General features: G+C 38.7%; 1 protein-coding gene across 3 annotated transcripts in view; it reads right to left on the bottom strand.

Annotated features, from left to right (window-relative positions):
* Nucleotides 1-12,517, bottom strand: part of plat (plasminogen activator, tissue) — a 35,352-nt gene that overhangs the window by 15,260 nt on the left and 7,575 nt on the right. For 2 of the 3 annotated variants that reach the window (XM_067414536.1, XM_067414537.1), the window contains exons 3-6: nt 12,445-12,490; nt 7,202-7,336; nt 6,608-6,718; nt 3,009-3,183 (exon numbers count right to left, since the gene is read on the bottom strand). In XM_067414536.1, coding sequence (XP_067270637.1) covers nt 3,009-3,183; nt 6,608-6,718; nt 7,202-7,336; nt 12,445-12,490 — 467 coding nt within the window. The remainder of the gene's footprint in view (nt 1-3,008; nt 3,184-6,607; nt 6,719-7,201; nt 7,337-12,444; nt 12,491-12,517) is intronic. The other variant, XM_067414538.1, reaches the window with a different exon arrangement.

Raw genomic sequence — 12,517 nt, 5'->3', positions numbered from 1 at the left:
CAAAGCGCTTTACATAGAAGGGGGGAATCTCCTCAACCACCACTCATGTGCAGCACCACCTGGATGATGCAACGGCAGCCATATTGCGCCAGAACGCTCACCACACACCAGCTGATTGGTGGAGAGGAGACAGAGTGATGAAGCCAATCAGGATATGGGGATGATTAGGAGGCCATGATGGACAGGGGCCAGTGGGCAAATTTGGCCAGGATGCCGGGGTTACACCCCTACTCTTTATCGAAGGACATCCTGGGATTTTTAATGACCACAGAGAGTCAGGACCTCGGTTTAACGTCTCATCCGAAAGACGGTGCTCTTTGTCAGTATAGTGTCCCCATCGCTATACTGGGGCGTTAGGACCCACACAGACCACAGGGTGAGCGCCCCTGCTGGCCTCACTAACACCTCCACCAGCAGCTCCTGGTTTTCCCAGTTGGTCTCCCATCCAGGTACTGACCAGGCTCAGCCCTGCTTAGCTTCAGTGGGAAACCAGTCTTGGGCTACAGGGTGATATGGCTGCTGATAACAGTTTGAAACTTTGTTTTGAAATCGGTCCATCACTATAAGTCAATATTTTGTTTTTTTTGCGCACAAAAACTATTCTGGTATCTTCATAAAATGACTGTAGAGCCGCTGTAGTGAGATGGGCTTTGTAACGACGTCTTTAGTGCCTTTATGGGTCTTGAGAGAGGAAATGACATTGGTGTCAATGAAGGCCTTTCTGAGCCATCGGATTTCAACACTAATATCTTCATCTGTGTGTGAAGATGAGCGGAGTGTGACGGGTGTCCAAACACAGGAGGAATCAATGACACAATTTACATTTTTGGGTGAACTAACCCTTTAAGAGAATGTGCTTTTCACTACTCCTATAATGTGTGATATACAGAAAAATATATATATTTGTATTGAAGATTTATGGAGCAACAGATTTTGTGTGAAAATAAATTATAAAAGTGGTTTAATTTATTAAAAAATCTTCAAAATGTATGAGGTGACAAGGGCGGACTTTTTTACCACACACATGAGGCAAAAGGCACACAGTATTGATACAGATATACTTTCGCTAAAATAATGTTTTTAATAATGTTTAAGTGAATACTTGACATCACTTTAGCAAAGTTCGAACTATTTTCTATTTATTTTTGATAAATAAAATAATTATTTTTTTATCAGTAAATATGCCATCATTAAAATATGTTTATATAGAAATACATGTAAACTTGGTTCACTTGTTGTCAGTTTACTGGTTTGCATGTAAACGGCGAAAACTGGTTTTTTCTGTAAGCTGATATTCGTGAGTTATCAGCTTACTGGTTATCTCTTTATTCTTTTTATAATTGTTTCAGTTTACCTTTGTTCTTATCTTTGGTTATTGTTATTTTATATGTTCTTTTGAGTTAAATATGATGAAAATATGATGGAAATAGTAAGTTTGACAATAAGGTTTGAGTATGTGTAAATCTGTGGAGGGTATGATGAGTGAGAATGGGTTTAACAAGAAGGTTTCTGAGTAAAAATTAGGGAATAGAGATTAAAATGGATGTTATGAACGTGTTTGAGAAAGAAATTAATGAGAGGTGCTCTAATAAAGATGTAACATGTATGTAGGCTGTAAACTGAAGAATGTTTTATTTTTATATCAGACCACTATTGTGGATCTGACCATTTTTATTTTATCTTATTTTTTATTATTATTATTTTTTTTTTTACTTATTATTATTATCTTTACAACTGTTTTAACTATGCTTGTTTTTCAATTCTTTATTCGTCCATATGGTATTCTTTTTTCTCATGCATTTGTTACCACTGTTTTAATTAATTTCTGTGTAAAGCACTTTGAATTGCCATTGGGTATGAAATGTGCTATACAGATAGAGCATGGCGCTAGCAACGCCAAGGTCATGGGTTCAATTCCCAGGGAAAGCAAGAACTGACAATAATGTAAAATGTGTACCTTGAATGCAATATAAGTCGCTTTGGATAAAAGCGTCTGCCAAATGCATAAAGCTAAATCTAATCTAAACCTTGGTGTGCATGTTAACACACCCAGTATGTGCGCGTTTACATGCACACCAGTAAGCTGATAACTCAAAATATCAGCTTACAGAAATAACCAGTTTTCCCCGTTTACATGCAAACCAGTAAACTGACAACAAGTTTACATGACTTTATTAATAAACCGGGTTATTTCCTTGTAGTGACGTCAGAAATAATAATGTCTGTATCTGACTCTGAGTATTCCCAATGTTTCGTACCTGCGTGAAGTTGGCCCCCCACCCAACGCAAAACTTCGGCAAAATAGTCTCATTCGTTTGTGCTGCTTTGGTTTTTAAGATATTAAAATAACATTTATATGGTCATTCTGAGGTCACTCAGCCCCCCCACAAGCTCCAAATTCACCCCAAATAGTCTCAATCGTTTGTGCTGGTTTGTGCCGGTAAAATTCTTGTTTGTGCTGCTTCCGTTTTTAAAATATTATACATTTAATTATAGACGATGACGTCACTCAGCCCCCTCACAAGCTCCAAATTCACGGCTCATATTATCCCTCATGCGGTTCCAGGTGCAGCGTTTTGACTGAACCTCTTCTACTTCTGCTCTGTATGAGAAAAGAACACATCTTTACAATGTTCTGTGTCTTAAAAGAGTCTGCGTTTGTGGTATATGTCCTTATTTCTTGTAAAACGCTAGCTCGATCTGTCTGGTTGCGTTTAAATCTGCTCTGAGTTCGCGTTTTTGTCACCTTTCGGTCATGCGCACTTCAATGAGCCGACAGAAAGCAGGTTAATGCGTTTACATGCAGCGCGAAATCAAGGTAAGAGGCAAAAAACTACCTGTCCCGACCGGTTTATGCTTACGCCGTTTATGACCTTACTGCGATAAAAGAAAACGGGTAACCGCGTTTACATGATTCATTGTCGGCTTATTGGCATAATCGGCGTAACGTGCATGTAAACCATAGATGTAAACGCACCCATTGAGTGTAGGATGGAGAGCATGCTCACCTGCAGTGGTTGTGGTTGCCCAGTCCCAGTATGTTGGCTTCTGGTCTCCTGGCCGTGAACTTCTTTCCTCTGAGCGAGCTGGAATTCCAGTTAATACACTCCAGTTCGGACATGCTTATGCTCCAGGTGCCACGGTAACCTGACCCCTGACCCCTCACACACCGCTCACCTGTGTCTGAAAGAAGCAAAGAAGAAATGCAGTATTAAAGCTACACTGTGTGATATTTTCCCCCATCTAGTGGTGTAAAGGTATATGACCATCCAGTGAATAATAGTTTCTGTTCCTCTCAATTCTGATTTCGTTTTAACTCCTACGGTGGCCGATTTAGTCCAAGATTAACATGGCAATCCCCCTCTTCACATTCGACACGGTGCCATCGAGTGTTAAAACGCAAAAGGCGAAGCTTGAATTTACGGGTATGTCCCTCTTTGGCTACTGTACTTTCAAGATGGAGGGGCAACATGGCGACCGGCATCCGAACCCTCACCCGTATGTATTTTCAATGGCATATTATAAACTTAAGAGAGTACTTTATCACTTGAAAGAAGTAAATATACATTAATGAGCATATATATCTTTGAAAGAACTAAGTGTTTTTAGCAAAGAATAAACTAAAAAAGTTACACAGTGTAGCTTTAAGCTACAAGACACTAATAAAAGATGATTATTTAGTTAAACGGCAGTAGGTATGTTATATTAGTTAGCTGTATGGGTTAGTTATTCTAGCTATAATAATTGGACTAGCAACTAATATTACAAAAAGTATTAACAATGTTTTTCCTAACAATTAACAATACTAGAAACAGTATGTTATACTAGTTACTAATTGTACTAGCAACTAATAATACAAAAATTATAGTTCATAGTAGTTTTAGAAACTAACAATACCATAAACATTAAGTTATACTAATTGTTCTAGCAACTAACAATACTAAAAACAATACATTATACTACTTATAGTAATTTTTAGTGCTGGGAAAAGATTAATTGTGATTAATCACATTCAAAATAAAGTTTGTGTTCACATAATATATGTGTGTGTGCTGTGTGTAATTATTATGTTCATATAAATACACACACATGCATGTATATATTTAAGAAATGTAAATATATTTAGGATTTGCATGTATATACTGTATACATCATTTATCATATATATAAATATATTTGTATGTAAATATATACATGCACGTGTGTGTATTTATATAAACATAATAAATATACACAGCACACACACATATATTATGTAAACACAAACATTTATTTTGGATGCGAATAATCACAATTAATTTTTTTCCCAACACTAGTAATTTTACTAGCAACTAATAATACAAAAGTAGTTATTTATACTAGTTTTACTAGAAAATAACAATATCAGAAAAACATTAAGTTATATTAGTTATACTACTTGTCCTAGCAACTAACAATGCTAAACAGTTATACTAGTTAGTTATACAAGTTTTACAAGTAACTAATACTAAAATGGTAAGTTACACTAAAGCCCCTTTCACACTGCACGTCGGACCCGCAATATTCCCGGAGCATTGCCGGGTCGCCTTCTGTGTGAAAGCAACCACGTCCCGGAACTGATTACCGAATTGAACCCGGGTCGGGGACCTAGTAACATTGCGGGATTCGACCCGGGACGAGCGCTGTGTGAACAAAAGCCGAAACTAATGCCGCAACGTGTACGTAGTTATCGTGCGACTCCTAGAGCTTGTTTTTTCAATAACACAACCCTGCAGTGCCAGAAGAGCTCGTCGGTGTTTTAAACGCAGAGAGTGTTCGTCTACAAAAGAAACTAAAATTAAACAAGCAGAAATGTGCGCAAACTGGACACAAGTCGAGACCACGGAGCTCCTTACTATCCGCGCTGAAGCCATAGACAGTAAAAGAGATGGACCGAGCGATCCCATTGACGTCAACGGCTAAATAATGAAGTCAACCTAGGAGCACTCACTTCCTGATGGCTGAGCGAACTGCGCCGGCTCAGACTGAGCTTGACGACGTAGATGTGACGTGACCCTCCTGTCTGACAGCTGTAGGTCTTCTAGTAGATGTGGAAAGTGAAAGCTGAATCCCGTTGTTTAAATATTTTCTCCCGTTGATTTGGCTCACTATGGGCTTCTCCCCATTCTTCCCCCTTGACTTTATCAGACTTTATGTCTCCACGTCCCCCCGACTGCCTCATAGACAGTAAAAGATTGCCTGCGAGCGTCTCCTCAGGTCTATACGGTAATTTCTCAACTGTGCGACAGAGTCGCGTTGGTTATGACGCAATCGTTAGCCTATTTTTACAAAAACAGCTTCTGCGGGGCGATAGTGTAAGATACAAGGTAACGGAGCCTTTTATGCATTGTCGTGTTTCTTTAGAAATAAACAATGGACAAATGGAGTCTCTAAACGCCTGAGATGTAAAGATATTCACTGTCAAAGTGACTCAAAAATGAATGGGAGTCAATGGGATGCTAACAGCAGGTGATGGCTTGGTTAGCAATGGCAGCCCCTAGGGGTGGAACGCTTTCCGAGTGCTAGATTACCCCCTTGACTGAAGCTGAGATCACTCGCCATTATACGTCACATCAGGATGTCACGTGTCAACTCGTTCCGGGACCGTTATGGGTTGTGTGTGAAAGTCAAGGGGGTAATCTAGCACTCGGAAAGCGTTCCACCCCTAGGGGCGGCCATTGCTAACCAAGCCATCACCTGCTGTTAGCATCCCATTGACTCCCATTCATTTTTGAGTCACTTTGACAGTGAATAACTTTACATCTGAGACGTTTAAAGACTCCATTTGTCCATTGTTTATTTCTAAAGAAACACGACAATGCATAAAAGGCTCCGTTACCTTGTATCTTACACTATCGCCCCGCAGAAGCTGTTTTTGTAAAAATAGGCTAACGATTGCGTCATAACCAACGCGACCCTGTCGCACAGTTGAGAAATTACCGTATAGACCTGAGGAGACGCTCGCAGGCAATCTTTACTGTCTATGAGACAGTCGGGGGGACGTGGAGACATAAAGTCTGATAAAGTCAAGGGAGAAGAATGGGGAGAAGCCCATAGTGAGCCAAAAGCAACGGGAGAAAATATTTAAACAACGTGATTCAGATTTCACTTTCCACAACTACTAGAAGACCTACAGCGGTCAGACAGGAGGCTCACGTCACATCTACGTCGTCAAGCTCAGTCTGAGCCGGCGCAGTTCGCTCCGCCATCAGGAAGTGAGTGCTCCTATACTGACATCACTTAACACCATAGAAGGCAATGGGATCGCTCGGTCCATTTCTTTTACCGTCTATAGTGAAAGTGCACTAATTGTACTACAAACTAAAATTTATAAAAATAGTAACTTATAATAGCTATAAAACAAGCTAGCAACTAAAAATACTAAAACATTATACACTTTATAGTCATTTAATTTTACTAGCTACTAACAATACTAAAACGTTACACTAGTTATAATAATTTTACTAACCGCTAATAATACTAAAACATTACACTAGTTATAATATTTTTTAAACAATACTAAAAATTATAAGTTAGCAGCAATATTAGCAGTAAACATGTAGTAAAGGATGAAATGTTGAAGTCTTACTGATTTCACACTGAGTGCCTGTGAAGCCTGGCGGACACTGGCAGATGAAGTCCGTGGAGTAGACGGCCTCTTTACACGTGCCTCCATTATAACACTTAGACGTGAGACATGCTGAGGGACAGACAGAAAAACACAGTCACTCTCATATCCTGTGGACTATTTCTGACTGTAATAAATGATTTGTGCTGGTCTGTGTGACATTTCTATAGTAAAATGCTTTGTATATTTTTGGTCTTTCCAAAGCATTCGTAATTATTTGGGTGTAAAGTGTTTTTTATAATGATTACATTGTGTTACATTTAGAAATAAAACTTTTACAACATACGGGTCAATAAATTGTGGTCAAGTCGTAATGCAAAAAATGACGTGTGTTTTTAATTCCAGGGATTTTTCCGTGATTTCAGAGAATATAGTTTGGATCTGCTTGAGCGAGTGACTCATGGGGAGGAGACGCTTTTGTGTGACAGGATTTTAAATTATTAAAATGGGGTGGTGATGCAGATATGGGCTGTTTTTTCATCCAGTGGACACACACTCACACTCACAGAAATACAAAATAATGTTTCTTTTCTTTAAAAAGCTTAGTTTACTCACTGGTCACTGGTATCTCGTGACAGCGGACTCTTCCTCGTACGGCACAGCGGCAAAATTGAACTTTTGGACCCCTCAATCGCAGCCACGTCGACCCCATGTCTCTGATCGCGGCCGAATCAGTGTCCACACACGCTTCTGACACACACACACACACACACACACACACACACACACACACAATGACATGGAAATGGACACATAATTATTGTGGTCTGGGATAGATGCAAATTAAATGACTCATGCTTTCTATTTCACATCAGAAACACAGACTGGCGAAGAACAGAAAGGACAAAAGTTGTGTTTGTTCAAGTTCTGCTTTTATGTGACATTAGTTTTTTTAGGCGCTAACAAGCAATTGTCCAACCAGTTGTCACATTTTCCAAACTCTAAACACAATTAGCACAGCATCGGTCTTTAGTGGCCATACCACTCACATATTTCATGTTGTTTTCACACAATATGCAGTCAGTGAACACATTTCCACAATGCTTACATTTCGTTAACAGACGACCTATACCTCTCAACAAAATGATGGATTGTTTTTGTAGTATTTACAAATGTTAACACAACATCCCACAATAGAAAAAAAACAGGGCTTGACATTAACTTTTTTGCTCACCAGCCACTGTGGCTAGTGGTTTTCCAAAGTTACTAGCCACTCAGCATTTTCACTGGCCACAATTTTGCTGTTTGGAAATTATATTGTATATGTTTAAAGTTGACTTTGGCATGCTTAAATTACTTGATTTGGAGTCATTTAACCTGATTTAGAAGATTTAAAACCCTTTCAAATGCAGAGTGACCCCCCAAATCAAGACTACATTGTATATCATCTGGTATGTGCAGGTGGGCAATATAATAGGCTAATATGAGATGACAGGGCTCGACATTACATGCAAACACCTGTAAAACTGAAACATAAAAATCTATGCATGTACTTTGTGAAGTAAAAACAAGTGTTATTCTTTGACAGAATAATTTCATTTTGAATCAAATGGTTTTGGTAAAAATTAGTGTGTGCAGAGAAAGGTGTGTTCTATTTTGATATTCATTAATATTTTGAAATGAAGAGTCAGTATATATTTAACAAAATGTGTTTTTGAGAAGAAAATTCTCCATTTGGCCAATTGTGTTTTGTAGGTGTGTGTTAAGAGATTAGAAAAAGTATCTGAAGTGAAAAAAACTGTAATGTTTTTCCCTGCTTACATTGCGCCCCCTTGAGGACAACATGGACAACAACGCAATGAGGATATGTTTGGGATGGCATACTACCCAAAATGTATGCACCATACTGCGAGTAGTATACTATTGGTGCATATATTTTTGGTCCAGATCTTGCATTGCCAAGCAAGAGTCCACACTCGGTAAGGTCTTTTCTGGCACATCTCAAAAACTTGAAAAGTCATTTAAGGTCATCCTTCTTCATGCTCCCTCACAGCCATTCTTTCACAATCTGAGCGGATGAATCTTAACATCCTGGAATATGGCCATGATGTGTCTTTATGGTTATTTAAGCTACACGCTCCATCGGTTAGAGTTAGCAAAACTATTGTCAAACATGCTAAACATAATAATCACTGCAATAATCATCTAAGGAGCATCTGCATGTTTAAATCCAAACAGCGACTTTTTTTGGCCGGGCAATGTGTACACACACACACCATACAATTTAGTGTCAAAAATATTTTTTTGCAGTAATACAGTATTGTTCAAAATAATAGCAGTACAATGTGACTAACCAGAATAATCAAGGTTTTTCGTATATTTTTTTATTGCTACGTGGCAAACAAGTTACCAGTAGGTTCAGTAGATTCTCAGAAAACAAATGAGACCCAGCATTCATGATATGCACGCTCTTAAGGCTGTGCAATTGGGCAATTAGTTGAAAGGGGTGTGTTCAAAAAAATAGCAGTGTGGCATTCAATCACTGAGGTCATCAATTTTGTGAAGAAACAGGTGTGAATCAGGTGGCCCCTATTTAAGGATGAAGCCAACACTTGTTGAACATGCATTTGAAAGCTGAGGAAAATGGGTCGTTCAAGACATTGTTCAGAAGAACAGCGTACTTTGATTAAAAAGTTGATTAGAGAGGGGAAAACCTATAAAGAGGTGCAAAAAATGATAGGCTGTTCAGCTAAAATGATCTCCAATGCCTTAAAATGGAGAGCAAAACCAGAGAGACGTGGAAGAAAACAGAAGACAACCATCAAAATGGATAGAAGAATAACCAGAATGGCAAAGGCTCAGCCAATGATCACCTCCAGGATGATCAAAGACAGTCTGGAGTTACCTGTAAGTACTGTGACAGTTAGAAGACGTCTGTGTGAAGCTAATCTATTTTCAAGAATCCCCCGCAAAGTCCCTCTGTTAAAAAAAAGGCATGTGCAGAAGAGGTTACAATTTGCCAAAGAACACATCAACTGGCCTAAAGAGAAATGGAGGAACATTTTGTGGACTGATGAGAGTAAAATTGTTCTTTTTGGGTCCAAGGGCCACAGGCAGTTTGTGAGACGACCCCCAAACTCTGAATTCAAGCCACAGTCCACAGTGAAGACAGTGAAGCATGGAGGTGCAAGCATCATGATATGGGCATGTTTCTCCTACTATGGTGTTGGGCCTATTTATCGCATACCAGGGATCATGGATCAGTTTGCATATGTTAAAATACTTGAAGAGGTCATGTTGCTCTATGCTGAAGAGGACATGCCCTTGAAACGGTTGTTTCAACAAGACAATGACCCAAAACACACTAGTAAACGGGCAAAGTCTTGGTTCCAAACCAACAAAATTAATGTTATGGAGTGGCCAGCCCAATCTCCAGACCTTAATCCAATTGAGAACTTGTGGGGTGATATCAAAAATGCTGTTTCTGAAGCAAAACCAAGAAATGTGAATGAATTGTGGAATGTTGTTAAAGAATCATGGAGTGGAATAACAGCTGAGAGGTGCCACAAGTTGGTTGACTCCATGCCACACAGATGTCAAGCAGTTTTAAAAAACTGTGGTCATACAACTAAATATTAGTTTAGTGATTCACAGGATTGCTAAATCCCAGAAAAAAAAATGTTTGTACAAAATAGTTTTGAGTTTGTACAGTCAAAGGTAGACACTGCTATTTTTTTGAACACACCCCTTTCAACTAATTGCCCAATTGCACAGCCTTAAGAGCGTGCATATCATGAATGCTGGGTCTCGTTTGTTTTCTGAGAATCTACTGAACCTACGGGTAACTTGTTTGCCACGTAGCAATAAAAAATATACTAAAAACCTTGATTATTCTGGTTAGTCACATTGTACTGCTATTATTTTGAACAAGACTGTACGTCAGTGGCGGCTTGTCAATAGAGGGCGCTGGGGCGCCGCCCCCATCACAATTCCAGAAATATACATGTATACAAAAATTATATAAAAATGAAATAAAAATAAAATTGTTTACTCATATGATGTATGAGTGGGTAATTAAGAGCCCCAGCATTTAATAAAAAAAACTATTTTATATGTTTTTTAATGTTTCATGCGGTTTCATGGGCGAGGGACGCCGGACAAATGGATGTCTATCTCAGTCCATAAATCGTCGGGCAGCATGTGACCTGAAGCTGGTCTCTAATTGGTTTCTTAAAGATTCTCCTCCGGGCGCAGGTCGCTGCGTCCCTGGCGAATCAGAATTGCATACATGTTTTTTGATCCAATCTGATTGGTTCTCGTCAACTGTCATTCAATGTTACGCTCTTGGCCACTACTGCGAGAGAGCGTTGGTGACAACGTCACTCCGACCCCGCCCGCCTAAACATTCGTAGAGATGGCAGCAGTCAAACTAAATTCTGTGATTGATTTACAAAAAAATCCTTTCACAAGGCGTTCGCTGGAAGAAAAAATAAGAATTAAGGATCTCGGACCGGACCAGCCCGATTTACAAATTCAGCAGCAGTCCAGTGACAGAGGACGAAGCTACACTCGGAGCTTCACCTGCTCTCGTTATGAGAAAAGGAGGTGGCTGACTGGATGTGACGGTAGCATTGCCCTTTTTTTGCTTTCACTGTCTCTTATTTCAAAGTGAGTGAGAGGTGTTTTTCGACCTTGAAAAGAATAAAAACTTTTCTCAGAAACACCATGACCCAGGAGAGGCTGAATGCACTTGCATTGCTCTCCATGGAAAAGAGACTTGTCACTGAGATGACTGACTTTAATCAGAGAGTAATTGAGAAATTTGCTGGCCAGAAAGAAAGGAGAGCAAAATTTATGTTCAAGTAGTCAACATGCCAGTCTGTTGTTGCTACTTTTGTTTTTTCCTTTCCTTGTTCAATTATATATGGGAAATAAATGTGTAAAAAGATAAAAAGTGCAGACACTGTTTTCTCTTTAATGCTTGAATTTAGTCAACATGCTTCTTGGTACTGCTTTGTATTTATTTTACTTATTTGATTTATAAGTAATTATACTTATATATTATTATTATTATTATGTATAATTTATAAGTAAATTATACTTAAATTAACATAATTATACTTAAATATATGCAATTATTCTTAAATATACGTAACCCCCCCCCCCCCCCCCCCCCCAAAAAAACCCCGCGCCCCCCAAAAAAAATATATCACCAGCCGCCACTGCTGTACGTATAACCTTTCTAGTAAGTGATTTTAAATGAATTCATCTTAATTAGGGTGACAGTTTCCAACTTGCATAATTACATTTCAACTAAAAAAATCAAATAAAATGTATTTACGGTAAGACTTTACAATAAGGTTCATTAGTCAACATGAACCGTAGTTTACATGATGTTAATGTTAATTTCAACATACTAATGCATTATTAAAATCTCGTTAACACTTGTTAATGCACTGACCATGAAATAACATGAACAAACCATAAACAGCTGTATTTTTATGAACTAACGTTGAACTAATGCTGAACCGAGGGGTTGTTCATGTTAACTAATGCATTAACTAATGTTAACTAATGTAACCTTAGTGTAAAGTGTTACCTAATTTACATATAACCGTTGAATTATAACGGAGACTCGATTCAGTGAATCGTTTCTTATTGTGTTCATTTACACGAGCTGTTCAAAAAAACCGGTTCACTATAACGAAACTAGCAAAAGCGGATTAGGAAAGTGGCACCATGTGCTTCAGACCATGTGCTCAGATCGTTATAATAGGGCCCATAATATGAGAAGCATATGGCGGTGTGTTATTTTGGATATATACTGAGAGAGGGTGAAAGGTCAGAATAAAACTCACCTCTACTGTAAGTGCGCGTGCCTCTCTTCTGCCTCTGATGCAGCTCCTGTCAGAGATCAGAATGGTGTTCAAT

The sequence above is a fragment of the Pseudorasbora parva genome, chromosome 13, assembly GCF_024679245.1.
Source record: "Pseudorasbora parva isolate DD20220531a chromosome 13, ASM2467924v1, whole genome shotgun sequence".
Lineage (NCBI taxonomy): Eukaryota > Metazoa > Chordata > Actinopteri > Cypriniformes > Gobionidae > Pseudorasbora > Pseudorasbora parva.
This window is presented reverse-complemented; position numbering and strand designations above follow the sequence as displayed.